Genomic DNA, 17923 nt, shown 5'->3' on the forward strand with positions numbered 1-17923 from the left:
ATATCCACCTTTTCAGTGCAAGGGTTTGCCTGTAACCTCAGTTCTCTGATGGACCTAAGAAGACCTATTGATTTTCAGTCTCCCCAGCCTTTTTTCTTGTGAGCATAGGACTGATGACTTTCACAGCCTTTATGTGTCAGAACAGAAACCAAAAGTACCTATGTTTACTCTTTAACCCTTGCAGTCTGTTGTCTCCATGACTGTATGAAAATTATTCAGAGGTCAATAACGAGTAACTTAAAGGTTTCAAAAGTCACCAAATTCAATGGCATTCTTACTTTTTAACCTCCCTGCAGCATTTGACAATACTGATCATCCCCTCCTTAACCCTGAACTTACTGCTTCACTTATTACTGATCTAGATGCCTCTTTTCTGTTTTTATTTTCTTTCCGTCTCCAGTTTCTCTCCTTGGCCCTATTTCTTTTTGTGTCTTTAGGTTTTTATTTTGGAACTCAGTTCATTTATTACCATCTCCATGCAAAGATTCTCAAATCTGTATCTCCAGCTCTCCTTTCCCATGAAGTTGACTTTCCTCTTCAGTTCTCAACTGCTATCAAACAGCTCCACCCGGATATCACTCATAATATCTAAAACTGAACGTGTTTACTTACGCTTTTAATGTCATTAGTCTGTTTTTTCATAGAAATGATCATCAGGTATTCATTCTACAGATACTAACTGAATGCCTTACATTTTCCAGCTACTGCCCTAGATACTGAAGATATAGGAATGAACAAAATAGATTAGGTCCCAGCTTCAGAAAACTCAAGAATGTACAGCTACAGAACCTCTTGTATCATGACTATTTTTCAGGCAAAACTTTCAAAGTGTTTATCTCCTGAAAGTCATCCTATCTATTGCCCACTAATTTACTTCTGTTGAAAAGCTAGATATGTACCATAAATTTCTAGCATAATTGGCTACAGGTACTTATTTCAATTAAAAAAAAAATAGTGCATACTTTCTGTCTCTAATTTCCTACTCTGTCACGCAGAGTGCTAAAAGTTTGGCCTGTAATTGTAGACATGGTAAACATGATTCCTTTCCATAAAACTTATAGTCTGAAGATTTAGGAGAGGTTGCTGATGATTCTCTCTCATATCACAGTAACTACCTAGTTGATAAATGTAATAGCTAATTTATTTCTATTTGGTCCCTATAGAGGTCCCTATAGAGAATGAAAGAGGAAGAGCTATTTTATGAGTAAATGATTTCATTTTGCATCTGTTTAGTTTAGAATATCTAGTAGATATGTAGCTGGAACTGCCCAATAGGTTGGTAAACATTTGAGGATTAAGACTGAGAGGATGTTTTGAATTGGATTTAGTGATTTGAGGATTATTCACTCATTCAACAACTTTTTATTAAGCAGCTATTATGTGTTAGGTACTATTGTAGGCATTAGGAATACAGCAAGGAACACAGTAGTCCAAAGTCCCTACCCTCGTGGAACTTAGATTCTAAGTGTTGGAGGTTGGGGTGGGGAACATCTAATTCATGAGAATTAATACACAAAAGATATGTTAGACAGTAAGAAGTACTAAGGAGAAAAATAAAGCAAGGGGTTATGAAGTATTTGAGGGGTATTTGACATTTTAGATAAGGGAGCCAGTGAAGACTACACTAAGAAGGTGGCTTTAAGTAAAGACCTGGAGACATTGAAGATGCTAAACATGTACGTGTATGGGAAAGAACATTTCAGGCAAAGGGAATAGCAGGTGGAAAGTTTCTTATATCAAGGATGCTAGTGTGGAGCAAAGTAAACAAGGGAAAGAGTATTGATCGTGAAGTTGGAGATCTAACTGGATGCATGTAGGACTTTTTAGGTCATTGTAAGGATTTAGTCTTTTATTCTGAATGAGATGGGTAATGAACAGAGGGTTTCAAGCAAGAGTAGTGATGTGATCTAACTTGTGTTTTTAAGGATCCCTCTGGTTGCCATGTAAAGAATAGACTTCAGGGAATTCAGGTTAAGCAAGAAGATGAGTTAGAAGGCCAAGAGAGATAGGATAGTGTTTGGACCAGGATGGTGGCAACAAAGATGATGACAAATTATTGAGTTCTGAATATATTTTGAACTTTTTTCACCTGAGCAATTGGAAGAATAGCGTTACCTTCAACAAAAAGGGGGAAAGACTGCAAGAAGAGTATGTTTACTAGGCAGGGTGAGGACGAGATTGTCAGGAACTCAGTTTTAGACATGTTAGTTTTGAGCTAAAGATATTAAGTAGGCAGGTGGATATATGGGTAAAGGATGCAGAGGAGCGGTCCAGTTAAAGATACGTATTTGGGAGTCATTATCATATAGTTGGCATTTAACTCATGGCATTGGATGAATTCACCTAAGCTATGAGGATAGATAGAAATGAGAAGTCCAAGGATGAACACTTAAGAAAAAGTAGAAGGTAAACCAGATAAGGGGCGTGTCCTGCAATCCAAGTTAAAAAAAAAAAAAGTAAAAAAAAAAAGACTAAACAACAAACTGGGTAAATTCTGTTGATAAGTAAAATTAAAACATTGAAATTAACATTGGAATTAATATTGTGGAGGCGACTAGACCTTGGTAAGAAATCTTTCATTTGAATGATGAGGGCAAAAATCTGCTGAGATAAGGTTCAAGAGAATATATTCAGAGGAAGATTAGAAACAATAAGTAAAGATAATCTTTTCCGTTTTTCCTTATCATTAAAGAAAGATGCATGAATGGTAGCTGGAGAGGTAGATGGAGTCATGAGAAGTTTTCTGTTTGTTTAACGTAGGAGAAATAACAGCATGTTTATATGCTGAAAGGAATAATCCAGTAGAGCAAGAAAAGCTTATGATGCATGAGAATTACTAGAACAGTGTCCTTGAACAGGAATGTAACCTAGTGCACATGTAGAGGAATTGACCTAAGCTAGAATCACAGATAACTCATCCAGAATAGCAAGGGAGAAGTAGAGAATATAGGCACAGATAAAGGCAGGTACACAGATGTGACGTGGGAGTTTTTGGAAGATTGCTTCAGTTTTCTCATTTACTCAGCTGAAAGTAAAGGTGGGAGAGGAGATGTTGATATTGAAGGAAAAGTATGAAATAGTAGTCTTAGTAGAAGTATTAAAAAATTAACCAAGAAAATACAGCATGATTGCTGACACACTAAGGACCCACTTTAAATTAACAATCCATAATTAAAAATGAGACCTGACATCATGTTAGATGTTTTTTCTCTGGCTTCATTTATTCACACAATTGAGTTAATATAGTGTAGTAATAAAAATTTTGAGATGTAGTAATAAAAAATTTGAGATATAGTAAGGCCAACAGATCAGGATATTATCACCATTGAAAAAATAGTTTATTACTTATAGATCCCAGGAGGAGGGAGCCACATGGAGAAGCACTGGGATTGACCACCAGGCAGAAGGAGAAGGGGGCTCTATGGTCAAGTCTTTCTTGTGGTTTTGGTGGGAAAGAACAGCTGAAGCAGGGTAAGCAGGCTTAGGATTGACTAGTTTGAATAATTTCAGTGGGTTCTGAGGCATAGCGGGCAATCCCTAGTTGACTGGTACCTGGATGCAAGGTAATTAAGATGTACAGTGGCCCAGAGTGTGAGAGCCCAATAAGGAAGATGATTGGGGGTGTGGATTTGTTGGTTTGTATTGGAAAGTCACCCCCACCCCTGGGGAAGGCAGAGGGCAACAAAGGAGGCAGGAAGCCAAGGCAAGAGATGACTCAGGCATATCAGGTTGTCTGGAACAAGGTACATCAGTCCTATGCATACATGGTAGATGTTAGGGTATCAAGTTTACAGAAGCTAGAAAATGGTTAATACACATGTGCAGGCTCAAAATAAGGAGATAAGTGGAATTAATCAAGGTTTTGGTTTTGCCAGCAAGTACAGTGACTTTAGAGAAGGAAAAGGGGGTGAGAGTATAAGTAAGGAGTGATTATAATAATTAGCTATGGATTATATTAACCTTCAATTCAGGAGAAGAGAGATTTTATAGGAGGGGTGGATAAGGGAATTAAACATGGTAGAATCAAGCTGGAAAAATAGAAGGTGACAGTTGCCCTTGCTAACGACAAGGTCAAATGTATGACCATGGAAATAAGTTGCTGATACAGCAAGGAGGAAAAATAGAATGGGTGGGCTGTATTTTGTAAGGAGAGTAGAGCAAAGGTCAAGGAGAAAGAAAATAAGAGTTGAAGGTAATGATAAAAGAATGATTCAGTTGGTGAATTGTGAATTCTGGATTAAATAGAGAAAGAAGAGAAACCTAAAGGCACTGGTTAATTTGTAAAAAATGAAAGGGTCAGGTAATTCGAGGTCCCCAGCAAGTTGAAGAATAGGAGACAGTCATGTCACAGAAACCAATTCGAGGAGTGAATTTTAAGAAGGGAGAATAGTCAACTGTCAGATGCTACAAAAATAAGTACTGGAAAGGGTCCTTTGGATTTGACAATTTGAAGGACTAGAACTAGGTGTTTCTAATGAAAGTAGTCTTTGCAGTAGGAGAGGAGAAGGTGGAAAAAGATTGTAGTGAATTATGGAGCATAAGAGGAGTAAGGATATAGACAGTATTATTGACTAATCTTTTAATAAGTTGGACTGTGAAAGGAAGGAGAGATAATAATAGAAGAAGACGTAGTTAAAGGAGGGATTTTTAAGTTGGAGAGATGACTGGAGCACAATTATATGCTCCAAGGAAAAAGATTATGAAACCAGAAGTAGAAGACAGAATTATTGATGGGGAAGGGTCCTTGAGAAAGTTAACAGGTTTCAGAGCACAGATAGAAAGATTAGCCTTAGTAGATAAGAATAGCAACTCTTGAACTGAAAGAGGAAGAAAGAAATAAGGATGGATTTAGATGAGTTTGTAGAATATGGAAGAATATAATGAAGGTGGAGAAGTAATTTAAGGAACTTTTACCTCATCAGTCAGTTTTGTTCTCTTAGAAATGTTGGAGGTAAAGTCATTTAGAGACCAAAGGAGGGAGGATAGGATATGATACTTAAAAAGAATGTAAATTTGAAATAGTATGAGTGGAATTCACTTAGTCATTTATTTAAAAATTACTAACAGTGCCCACAATGTACTGGGCTCTGTTCTGGGTTCTAACAATGTAGCAATGAACAAGACAAAGTTCTTGCCCTAAAGATGCTTACACTCCAGTAGAGGAGTGGACAACAAAGTGGCAAGTAGTAATAAATGCTGTGAAGAAAAATAAAGGTGAAAAGTAGATTGTTATCATTTTAAAATATTTTATTCTTGCTTGATCTTTTATAATTTAGAAAGTAAAAGTATTGTTTTAAAGTGTTTTCTTTGGAAACACACTGCCTTTTTAATAATCTAAGGAACAATCATCTTGTTTTATAGAAGACTACAGTACAATCAGAGTACCAGAATGAAAGACTGGTAAGGGAGGTTTTTGTCTTAAGGAATTTACAGAGTCGATCCAAAAGTGAAATAGTATTTTCTTCTCCTGGGTACCAATATTTTGATTATAACTTATCTTCTTTTTATGTAATTGTGTAACAATGTTACATAACAATTTATGTAACAATTATGTAATTGTTCAAGCAGGGAGATGATATTCTTTCCTAGGTGTTATTACTCATGCTTCAGTCTGCCTACATAACTGCTCTCTGTACTCATTTGGGCTTACTATGTGTCAGGTACTTCCTAACCATAATACAGAAATTAATTTATTTAATCCTCCTAATAACCTGTGTGTTAGGTATTATTATTATCCCCATCTTATAAATCAAGGTCAAGGAGAACTTGAAACAAGGTCAAGGAGAAACTTGAGACCCAGAGAAATCAGTGTAGACTTTGGATCTTACTGCCTAGGTTCAAATTTTAACTAGTAGAAATGTTTCTCTCTAAGCCTCTGTGATTTTATACAAAATAATGTTAATACCAACCTATTAAAATTATTATTGTGAGGAAAAAGTGACACAATGCATGTAAACATTCTAGAACTATGCTTACACATAATGAGCTCTCAAGTAGCTACTATTATTTCTTGTTTATATTTAGATTGTTTCCATGTTGCTAAATGAAAGTCTTTTAAAAATTGTTGGCTAATTTTTCTTCAGTCCTGAATCCTCTGTGTTATGTTTTCTTTTCCTGATATAGAAACATTGGCTCACAGCCAGGAAAGTCTATTAGCTTTACTGGCCTAGCAAAGGGAGCTCAAATGAAAGGAGGATATATTGGTGCAAACCAAAGCAGAATGGCTATGTCAAAAACCATGCTGATTGTATCTGATGTAAAAACAACAGAAAAAATGACTATTTCCACTACAAAGACAGCCATACAGGTAATATGCTTTAGAATTCTGAGTTTGTTTGAAAATGACACCATGAAGAACTTGATTGACATGTTAAAGGTAGAAAACATGCTGCTTTGAAACAGTAATTTCTAGTACAGGCATACTTCAGAGATACTGAAGGTTCCATTGTAGACCACTGCAATAAAGCAAATGTCACAATAAAGTGAGTCACATGAATATTTTTTGGGTTCCCAGTGCATATAAAGTTACATTTATGCTATACTGTAGTCTCTTAAGTATACAATAGCATTATGTCTAAAAAAAAAGTACATAATTTTAAAAAAACTTTGCTACTGAAAAATGCAAACCATCATTTGAGCCTTCAGAGAATCATAGAAACATCAAAAATCACTGATCACAGATTACAATAAAATAATATGGAAATAAAATAATAAAATAATAATGGAAAAAACTGAAAAATTGTGAGAATTACCAAAATGTGACAAAGAGAGACAAAGTGAGCAAATACTGTTGGAAAAATGGTGCCAATAGATTTGCTGAACACAGGGTTGTCACAAGCCTTCAATTTGTAAAAAAAAAAAAAAAAAAAAGCAGTATCTGTGAAGTGCAATAAAGTGAGGTCTGCCTGTATTGATGCATTGATTTTGTTGGAGACTTTATTTACCATATAGCATATCTTGTGGCATAATATTGGCAGTTGGATCCTGTAATTCATTACTGATAATAAGAACATTAGAGTAGAATGAAGAAAGTCTACTCATGACCTTAAAAACTAGTTGGTTATGATATTAGTTATAGATAATCCAGCTGTAATATAGATGGTACATCTATCATTCACTCTTCTTTGCAATATTCTCTGGAAAAAAAAAATCATGAAATGAATGATCATAAAATTGGTTGTTTTATCTTATTAGAAAACTTGTAATTAAGGATTGACTTTTTTAAACTTTTAATCAAGGTCCAACTGTATACAGAAAAATATATAATCTATAAATCTGAATGGGCTAGGCAATGGTTTTTTAGGTATGACACCAAAAATACAATCTATTAAAGATAAAATTGGTAAATTGGACTTCATGTAAATGAAAACTTCTGGTTTTTGAAAGTCACTGCAAACAGACTGAAAAGAAAAGCCACACACTGGGAAAAATTATTTACAAAGCATGTCTCATAAAATACTTGTATCCAAAATATATAAACAACCCTCAAAACAATATTAAGACAATCTAATTTTTTAAATGAGCAAAACATTTGAACAAACACTTCACCAAAGTACATATACCAATGGCAAATGAGCACATCTAAAGATGATCAGCATTAGTCATTAGGGACTTGCAAAATAAAACCATGAGATAATACTACACACCTATTAGAGTGGCTAAAATAAAAAGACTGATTATTGTGGAAGAACTAAAACTCTCATACACTTCTGGTAAGAATGGAAAGTGAAAAACAATTTGGCAGTTTATTAAATGTTAAATATATACCTACTATATCACTCAGCCATTCAACTTCTAGGTAGTTACCCAAGAGACAAACCAGTACTATAAAGTGCTAGTTACACAAAGACAAGTACATGAATATTCATAGCAGCTTTATTTATAATAGCCAAAAATGGAAACAACACTAATACAATTTTGATAAATGAATACTACACATTTGCATATATATTAAGTATACTATTAGCTCAGACTGCTATAGTAAAGTACCATAGACTGAGTTGCTTATAAACAAATTTATTTCTCACAGTTATAGAGGCTGGAAGTCAAAGATTAGGGTGCCAAACAGTCAGGTACTGGTGAGGACCCTATTCCAGGTTGTAAAGTACCAACTTCTCATTGTATCCTCATAGAAGGGAACGGGGTTTAGCTAGCTCCCTAGACTTTTCTTGTAAGCGAACTAATTGCATTTATGAGGGTTCTACCTTCATAATCTAATACCATCACACTGGAATTAAGATTCCAGCATATGAATTTGGGGAGTTACACAAACATTCAGTCCATAACAATTATATACATATTATATATATTGTATGTGTTATGCATATATTATACATATATGTTACATACATGGTATACACAGTATTAGCTACACTGTGTAAAAAGGATAACACATCATGACCGTGGGGATAATACATGCATGGTTGTTCCAGTATTCAAAAGTCAGTTCTACTTGCCATATGAATAGACTGAAAAAGCCATGTGATTATCATAACAGATAAAGAAGCATTTGAAAAATCTAATATCCATTAATGATTAAAAATTGGTTTAATACCTTTCAACTACCAGGAGCATTCTGAAAAACCCACAGCTAACATCATACTCAGTGATGAAAGGCTGAACGCTTTTACCCTAAGATTAAGAACAAGACCAACATGCCCACTTTCATCAGCTCTATTCAACATAATAGTGGTGTCCTAGCCAGAGTGATTAGGCAAGAAAAAGAAATAGAAGTCATTCAAAATAGAAAGAAGTAAAATTATCTCAGTTCACAGATGATGTAATCTTATGTACAAAACCCTAAAGATTCCACATTAAAAAGAATTGTTAGAATAAACAAATTCAGCAAAGTTGTAGAATGGAAAAATTAACACACAAAAATCAATTGTGTTTCTAAGCACTAGCAATGGACACTCCAAAAAGAAAATTAAGAAAATATTTTTGTTTATAGTAGCATCAGAAAGAATGAAATGCTTAGAAATAAACTTAACTAAGGAGGTAAAAGACTTGTACACTTGATAACTACAAAGATTGTTTAAAGAAATGAAAGAAGACAACAATGAATGGGAAAGATCCTTTGTTCATAGATTAGATTTCATATTGTTAAACTATTGATACTGTCCAAAGCAATCCACAGATTTAATGCAATCTCTATCAACATCATCCAATGACATTTTTTGCAGAAATAAAAATCCGTCCTAAAATTTACTTAGAATATCAAAGGAGCCCAAATAGCCAAAACAACCTTGAAAAAGAACAAAGTTGGAGTTTTACACTTTCTGATTTAAAAACTTGCTACAAAGCTGCAGTAATCAATACACTGTTGTATTGGCATAAAGACAGACATATATATCGATGAAATAGAATACAGGCCAGAAATAACATTCACAATAAGAATGCCAAGACCATGCAATGGGGAAATGGTGTCTTTTCAACAAAGGTGTTGGGAAGACTGGTTATCTACATGCAAAGGGATGAAGTAGGACTCTTACATCATATATAAAAATAACTCCAAATGTATCAAAGACCTCAAGATGAGAATTAAAATTATAGAACTCTTAGAAGAAAACATAAGGGAAAAACTTTTTGACATTGGATTTGGCAGTGGTTTCTTAGATATAAAAGCATATACAACAAAAGAGAAAAATAGATGTATTGGACTATATCAAGCATTAGAGACTTCTGTGCATCAAGGAACACAACAACAGAGTGAAAAGCAACCCATGGGATGAGGAAAAAAATAGAAAATCACATATCTGATTATAAGTTAATACTGAGAATCTACAAAGAACTGCAACTCAACAATAAACAGCCTGATTAAAAAATGGACAAAGAATTTGAATACCTTGAGTAAATATTTTTCCAAAGAAGAAATACAAATGACTGACAGCACATGAAAAAATACTTAACATCACATCAACAATCATTAAGGAAATGTAGATCAGAACCACAATAAGACACCACCTCACACCAATTAGGATGGCTACTGTGGAAAAAAAAAAACCCACCAACAATAACAGAAAATAACAATCGTTGATGAGGATATAGAGAAATTGGAACTTTGTGCACTGTTGATAAGACAGTAAAATGGCATAGCTGCTACGGAAACAGTATTATTGTTTCTCAAAAATTTTTGAATAGAATTACCGCATGATCCCACAATTCCCTTTCTTGGTCTATACCCGAAAGAACTGAAAGCAAAGACTTGAACAGATACTTGTACAATTGTGTTCATAGCAACATTATTCACAGTAGCTAAAAGGTGGAAGCAACCTAAGTTTCCATCAACAGATAAATGAATAAACAAAGTGTGTGTGTGTGTGTGTGTGTGTGTGTGTGTGTGTAGCTTTAAAAGGAAGGAGATTTCAATACATGCTACTACATGGATGAGCCTTATGCTAAGTGAAAGAAACAAGTCACAAAAGGACAGTGTATTACTCTACTTATCTGAGATACCTAGATACCTCAAATTCATAGAGACAGAAGGTAGACTGATAGTCACCAGGGAAAGAGTAAAGAGGAATTATTGTTTAATGGGTTCAGAGGCTTTGTTTTTAAAGGATTCAGGGATTTCTTTTTAAAGAGTTCTGGAGATGGATGGGTGGTGATGATTGCACAACAATGTGGAAGTATTTAATGCCATTAACATTTAAGTATGGTTAAGATGATAAATGTCATGTGCATTTTACCATAATTTTTGAAAGTTAACTAGATCAACATTTCCAGCATGATGGCATGAAGAACCCCAGTGACCTAGTAAAACTGGTAAAAAATTATTTTTTAAAAATTACTACTTAATGCTTAAGGAAATGGACCTATGGACAAACAGTAAATGAATAATCTATTTAGGAAAATCTATGAAAATTTGGTAAGGAAGTTGAGAGTCTGGGTATTTGAGCCAAGATGACTCCTTCCTTCTGCCCTCTCTCCTGAGTTCTCAGACACAGGACTTTATTTCCCAGAAGCAGGGCTTCAGTGTTTTTCATCTGTCCCTAAAATGCCTGTTGCTGAGGCTAAGTCCCAGGTAAGTGTGGTTGAGAGGTATGGACTCCTTTTTTTTGCCTAAACCCCAGTGATGAGCTGTACCTTGGCTGTGGCACACTGAGCAGACTGGGGCCCTCCCCTGGTCCATCAGGTCTTGTTCCCCTGTTAGGAGAGACGAGCTGAGAAAACCTCCTACCCTAACCCCTCCAAGAAGCACTCAACACCTGCAATGAGGTTGTCACTTAGAGAAGCTTACCATTATCTCCGCTGTCAAACCGAGATCTGGTGCACAGTTTATCTGGGAGGAGAAGCAAGATGTAAAACAGTTAGCTCCTAATATTTTCCCATAAGGAGCCAACTTTATTTGCAGCCAAGCTTGGAGAAGTTTAAACCTAAGAAGAATGCCCTCAGAAACAGTGGAGGCTGTGGTGAAAGGCAATTGGGAGAAGATTAACTGATCTAATGAAGATACTGTAGAAGATACCCTACACTGTAGGCTAGCTAGTTTATAGAGAAACAGGGAATATGACAGCTCCTCAGGAGGAGGCGCCTTCTTGCAGTGAAAACAAGTATCAGACATTGACATCAGAAACTTCCCTGGAAGGAGCCACAATTTGGATTAGTCTATAGAGAATTTATGCCCCAAGGCATTGTTGAAAGCAATAGAGCAATCAGCTGGCAATTTGTGAAGCTAACGGCTGAGTGTGGTCAGGGTAAGTGTGGAAGAGAGTCCTGTCAGTACCTCTGTCGTCTCAGGATGGCTCTGTGCAAACCCAAAGCTGTACCTCCCTGAGGAGCAACATTAGTGTGTTAACAGTATTGGGTGTTGGGGGAGGTGCATATTAGTTTCCCAGGGCTATCTTAACAAACTACCACACACTGTATGACTTAGTAGAAATTTTTGTCTCACAGTTCTAGAGGCCAGAAATCTGAAATCAAGGTGTTAGCAGGGGCATGCACCCTCTGAATATGCTAGGGAAAGATCTGTTTCTCTCCTAGATTAACCCCAAACACTCCCTGGCTTGTAGATTCATCGCTCAAATCCTCTGTACATTGTGTTCTTTCCATTATCTTCATGATAATTTTTCCTCTGCTGTGTCTGTGTCCAAATTTCCCCCTTTATCAGTCATATTGGATTATAGCTCACCCTAATGATCTCATCTTAACTTGGTTAAATCTGCAAGGACCCTATTTTCACAATCTGAGATACTGGGTGTTAGGACTTCAACGTACCTTCTTTTGGGGGTCACAGTTCAACCTGCAATGGGAAACAAACCCCACTAAAACAATCTAGGTTATCACTAAAAATATAAAAAACCAAATAACAATAACAAGTTCTAGAGAGTAGGGAAGTTCCAGTACCCAGAGTTGCTACAATATATTACCTAAAACCTTTGGTGTCCAACAAAAAATTGTGGAGCATGCAACCCATAGTCAAGAAACAAAGGCAACAGGAGCTGTCTGTGGGAGGAACCAGATGTCAAGTTTAACAGAAGCCATTATAAATATTTTCATGGAGTTAAAGAAACCATGCTGTAAAAAAGTAAAAGAAGGTATGATGATCATATCACATCAAATGGAGGCTATCAATAAAGAGATGCAAATTATAAAAAAGAACTGAAAGGAAATTCTGGAGTTGAAAAGTACAATAATTGAAAATTTAAAAGTTCATTAGAAGAGCTCAAAAATAGATTTTAACTGGCGGAATGAAGAATTAGCAAATTTGAAGATAGATCAATAGAGATTATTCAAGCCAAACATAGTATGGAAAAAAGAATGAAGAAAAATGAATAGAGCCTCAGAGAAATGTGGAACTCCATCAAACACACATACATGCATATGCATAGTATATGCATAACGAGAGTAACAGAAGGAAAAGAGAAAAGAAAAGGGAAGAAATCAAGGAGATAATGGCTGAAAACATCAAAGATTTAATGCAAAACAGTACCCTACACATCCAGGAAGCTCAGTGAACTGCAAGAATGAATGAATGCGGACATATTATAGTAAAAATGCTAAAAATCAAAGAGGAGAAAATCTTAAAAGCAGCAAGAGAGAAACAATGTATCACTAATAAGGGTACCCTCATAAGATTAACAGATAACTTTTCATCAGAAACAGTGAGGCCAAAAGGCAGAGGAGAGCATATTTGAAGTTATCAAAGAAAAAGGTTTATAGTCAAGAATGTTATATCCAGCAGACTTATCATTCCAAAATGAAGATGAAATGCAGATTTTCCAAGATAAACAAAAACTGAATTTATTGCTTGCAGAACCACCTTAAGGGAAACTAAAGGAAATTCTTCAACTTGAAGGCAAGTAACCTCAGTTGGGAAGTCATATCCACATGAAAAAACAACACTAGTAAACTTAATTATGTAATTGTAACAACACTATTAATGCATTTCCCCCTTTTTATCCTTTTATTTGAAAACCAATTATATGAAGTAATATGTGTTTGGTGTATTATTGGATCTGTGACATATAGAAATATGTGTGTAATATATTTGACAGTAAGAACATAAAGGAGGTGGATGGGAACAAAACTGTAATGGGCTAAGGAAATAATGACAAATGGTAAAGTAATAATTATTATACTGTATTGTTGTATTTATAACATCAATACATGTAATTTACATAAAAATAATACCACAAAAGGGGGAATAATGAATAGAGCTATATAAAAGTAATATTTCAATATATTACTGGAATTAAGCTAATGTAAATCCAAAGCTAATTTTGACAAAGATGTGTATGGTAAACCCTAGAACAACCATTTAGAAAAACCTCAAAAATATAGTGAAAAAATCATTAAAAATTAAAATGCTACCTTAGAAAATATTCACTCAGTGCTGAAGAAAGCAATAAATGAGGAAGAAAGGACAAAAAAGAAATGAGACATATAGAACACATAAAGTAAGATAGCAGATGTAAATCCAACTATATCAAGAAAATATTAAATATAGATGGGTTAAACAATCCAAACAAAGGACATAGATTGTCAGAAGGATTAAAAAAACATGATCCAATGATATGCTGTCTACAGTGTGTCACTAGTTTCAATATTAGTTTCAGATCATCATCTCTTATGAATATGGAAGCAAATATCCTTAACAAAATTCTAGCAAATCAAATCTAGTAATATATAAAAAGAATTATATACCGTGAGTGTATTAGTTTGCTAAAATGGCAATAACAAAATGTCATGTGCTACATGGCTTAAACAATGGAAATTTATTTGTTCTGGGGCTATATGTCCAAGACCACAGTGCCGGCAGGTTTGGTTACATCTGAGGCATTTTTCCTTAGCTTGCAATTGTCTACTTTCTTATTGTATGCTTACATGATCTTTTCCTTGTGTGCATTCATCCCTGTTGTTTGTTTATCCTAATCTACTCTTTCCTTAAGGACACTAGTCAGATTGGATTAGGGCCCACACTAATGGTCTCATTTTAACTTAATTATCTCTTTAATGTCTCTGTCACTAAATACAGTCAAATTTAGAGATACTAGGGGTTAGGACTTCAACATACGAATTTTAGATGGGGAGAGTGGGGAGAGACAATTCAACCCATAACAATTACTAAGTGGGATTTATCCCAGGGATGCAAGATTCTTTAACATCTAAAAATCAATGTAATACATCTCATAGCAGTAGAATAAAAAGTAATGGTCATCTCAATAGATGCAGAAAAAGCACTAGTCAAAATACAACATCCTTTCATGATAGAAACACTTAACAAACTTGAAATGGAAGGGAATTTCCTCAACCTGATGACTGACATGTATGAAAAGCCCACTAACATCATCTTAACCATGCAAGACTGGATGCTTTCCCTCTGAGATCAGGAGCAAGACAAACTTTTCTTGCTGCTTGTATTTAATGTTGTATTGGAGGTTCTAGAAATGGCAATTAGGAAAAAAAGAAAAAAAAAAGGCAAACAGATTGGAGAGGAAAAAGTAAATCTCTACTTGCAAATGATATAATGTATTTAGAAACTCCTAAGTAGTCCACTAAAAATCTACTAAAACTAATGAATGAGTTCTGTTAGGTTGCAGGATATATTATCAATATACAAATAAATTGTGGGTTTTTTTACATTTGCAATAAACAATTTGAAAATGAAATTGAAGAAACAGTTTCTTTCACACTAACATCAAAAACAATAAGATACTTAGGAATAAATTTAATAGTAGAAGTGAAATTTCAAGTCCTGAAAATTGTAAAGCATTGTTGAATGAAATTAAAAATGATCTAAATAAATGGGAAAACATCCAAAATTCATAGATGGGAAGACTTCCCATTGTTAAGATGATGATACTCCCCAATCTGATACATAGATTTAACACAACTCTTGTTGGAATTCTAGCAAGCTTCTTTGTGCAAATTGACAATTGATTCTAAAATTCATATGGAATTTGCAGGGAACCCAGAATAGTCAAAGTAATCTTGAGAAAGAAGAATAGAGCAGGCAGACTCACTTCCCAATTTCAAAATTTACTACAAAGCAATAGAATCAAGATAGTGTAGTATTGATTGGCACAAGGATAGACATATAGATCAATGGAATAGAACTGAGTGTCCAGAAATAAACCCATATATCTATGGTCAGTTGATTTTTTGATAAGGGTACCATGACCATTTAAGAGAGAAGGGATAGTCTTCAATAAATGGTGCTGGGATGACTGTATACCCACATGCAAAAGAATGAAGTTAGACCCCTACTTCACACCAAATGAAAAATTAATTCAACATAAATCGAAGACCTATATGTAAAAGCTAAAACTACACAACTCTTAGAAGAAAACACGGGTCAATCTTAATGACCTTGGATTTGGCAAAGGATTCACAGACATGGCACCAAAAATAGGAACAACAACAACAAAAAAAGATGAACTGGACTTAACCGAAATTAAAAATATTTTTGCTTCAAAGGACATAATCAAGAAAAGAAAAAGTCAACCCACAGAATAGGAGACAATATTTGTGAACCATATATCTGTTAAGGGATTTGTATCTGAAATATATAAAGGAGTCTTTCAATTTGATAATAAAAGGACAAATAACCCATTAGAAATTGGGCAAGGAATTTGAATACTTATTTCTCCAAAGAAGATATACAAATGGTCAAAATGCACATGGAAAGATACTTGAGATCCTTAGTTATCAGAGGGATGCAAATCAAAAACCACAAAGAAATATTTACTTCATACTCACTAGGATGGCTAGGATCAGAAAGTCAGATAACAAGAGTTGGCAAGGATATCAAGAAATCAGAACCTTCGTACAACGCTGATGGGAATGTAAAATGGTCCTACCATTTTGGAACTTTGGAAAACAGTCTGGTAGTTCCTCAGAAGTTTAAACATAGAGTTCCCACATGACCCAGCAATTCCACTTCTAGATATGTATATCCAAGAGAAACTGATATATTCATAATAGCTAAAAAGTGGAAACAATCCAAATGTCTATCAGTGGACAAATGGCTAAATAAAATGTAGTATATCCATACAACAGAACATTATTCAACCACAAAAAGGAGTGAAGTACTGATACATGTAACAACGTGGATGAATCTTGAAACCATTATGCTAAATGAAAGAAGCCAATCATAAAATACCACACGCTATGTGATTCTACTCACTTGAAAGTCCGGAATAGGGAAATCTATAGAAACATGACATATATTAATGGTTGCCTAAAGCTGGAAGGGAGACGAGGGTTAAGGGATCATAGTTAAAGGATACAGAGTTTCTTATTGAGGTATAAGAAAGTTCTAAAATTAACTCATATCTGTGGATACACTAAAAACTGCTGAATTGTACACTTTAAAAGCTATTTTAAAAGGTAGTTATTGGGGGTTGTGTAGTTCAGCTGTAGAGAACGTGCTTAGCATGCACAGAGTCCTGAATTCAATCCCCAGTATCTCCACTAAAAAGAAGAAGATAATTATTGCATACTGTGTGTCACTTTATTCCAATTTTAAATTTTGAAAAATTTGAAAATTAATATAAAATGGAAAAATTCTTTAAAAACTTACATTTTACCAAGAGAAATAAAAATTGAAAATTAAAATCTATTAAGTCAATTAATGTAATTTTAAATCTTCCTTTAAAGATAATTCCAGGCCCAGATGGTTTCACTAGTGATATATACCAAACATATATGAACAAAAATAGAACAAGAAAAGTGGGTGTACTCCAAAACTCATTTTTTCAGGCTGAAATTATCTTGATAACAAAGTCTGACTACAACAGTATGAGAAAAAAAAATTACAAGTCATTCTTGCAAACACAGATGGAAAAATCCTCAATAAAATATTAACAAAATTCAATGACAAGAAAAAGATGATACATCATGAGGAATCTTGAATTTGTACCAAGAAATTAAGACTGGTTTAACATTCAAAACTCCATCAGTGTAATTCATCACATTAACAGCTTAAAGGAAAAAAATCATGTGATCATCTCAATACAGATAGAAGTATCTGGTAAGATTAAAAATCCATTCATGATTAAAAAGATTCTTATGAAGCTATGAATCACAAGGAATTTCCTTAATCTGATTTAGTATCTGTAAAATCCTACAGCAATGATTAATCATATTTAATGATAAAGCATTTCTAAGGAAGATCCACTTCTGTCCAACACTTAGAAGTTTTAGCCAGTTCAGTTGATAAGAAAAGGAAATGACACAATTTTCTACATACAAAATTAAGAATCACCTATTAATAATTATCAAATGAATAAGAGTTTAGCAAGGTTACTGGATATCAAATTAAAAAACCCCAAAGCAATTGTATATTTGTATACCAGCAACACACATTTCAAAAATTATGTATTTTTAATGATGCCATTTATAATAGCACTAAAGTATGTTAAGTACTTGTGGATAAATATAACAAAGATGCACACAACTATAGTTTAAAAACTATAAAATT

General features: G+C 34.3%; 1 protein-coding gene across 2 annotated transcripts in view; it reads left to right on the plus strand.

The window, feature by feature from the left end:
- Positions 1-17923, plus strand: part of DNAI4 (dynein axonemal intermediate chain 4) — a 77680-nt gene that overhangs the window by 4072 nt on the left and 55685 nt on the right. For both annotated transcript variants that reach the window (XM_031683445.2, XM_072974243.1), the window contains exon 2: positions 6124-6307. In XM_031683445.2, coding sequence (XP_031539305.1) covers positions 6124-6307 — 184 coding nt within the window. The remainder of the gene's footprint in view (positions 1-6123; positions 6308-17923) is intronic.

This window comes from Vicugna pacos, chromosome 13 (genome assembly GCF_048564905.1).
Source record: "Vicugna pacos chromosome 13, VicPac4, whole genome shotgun sequence".
NCBI lineage: Eukaryota > Metazoa > Chordata > Mammalia > Artiodactyla > Camelidae > Vicugna > Vicugna pacos.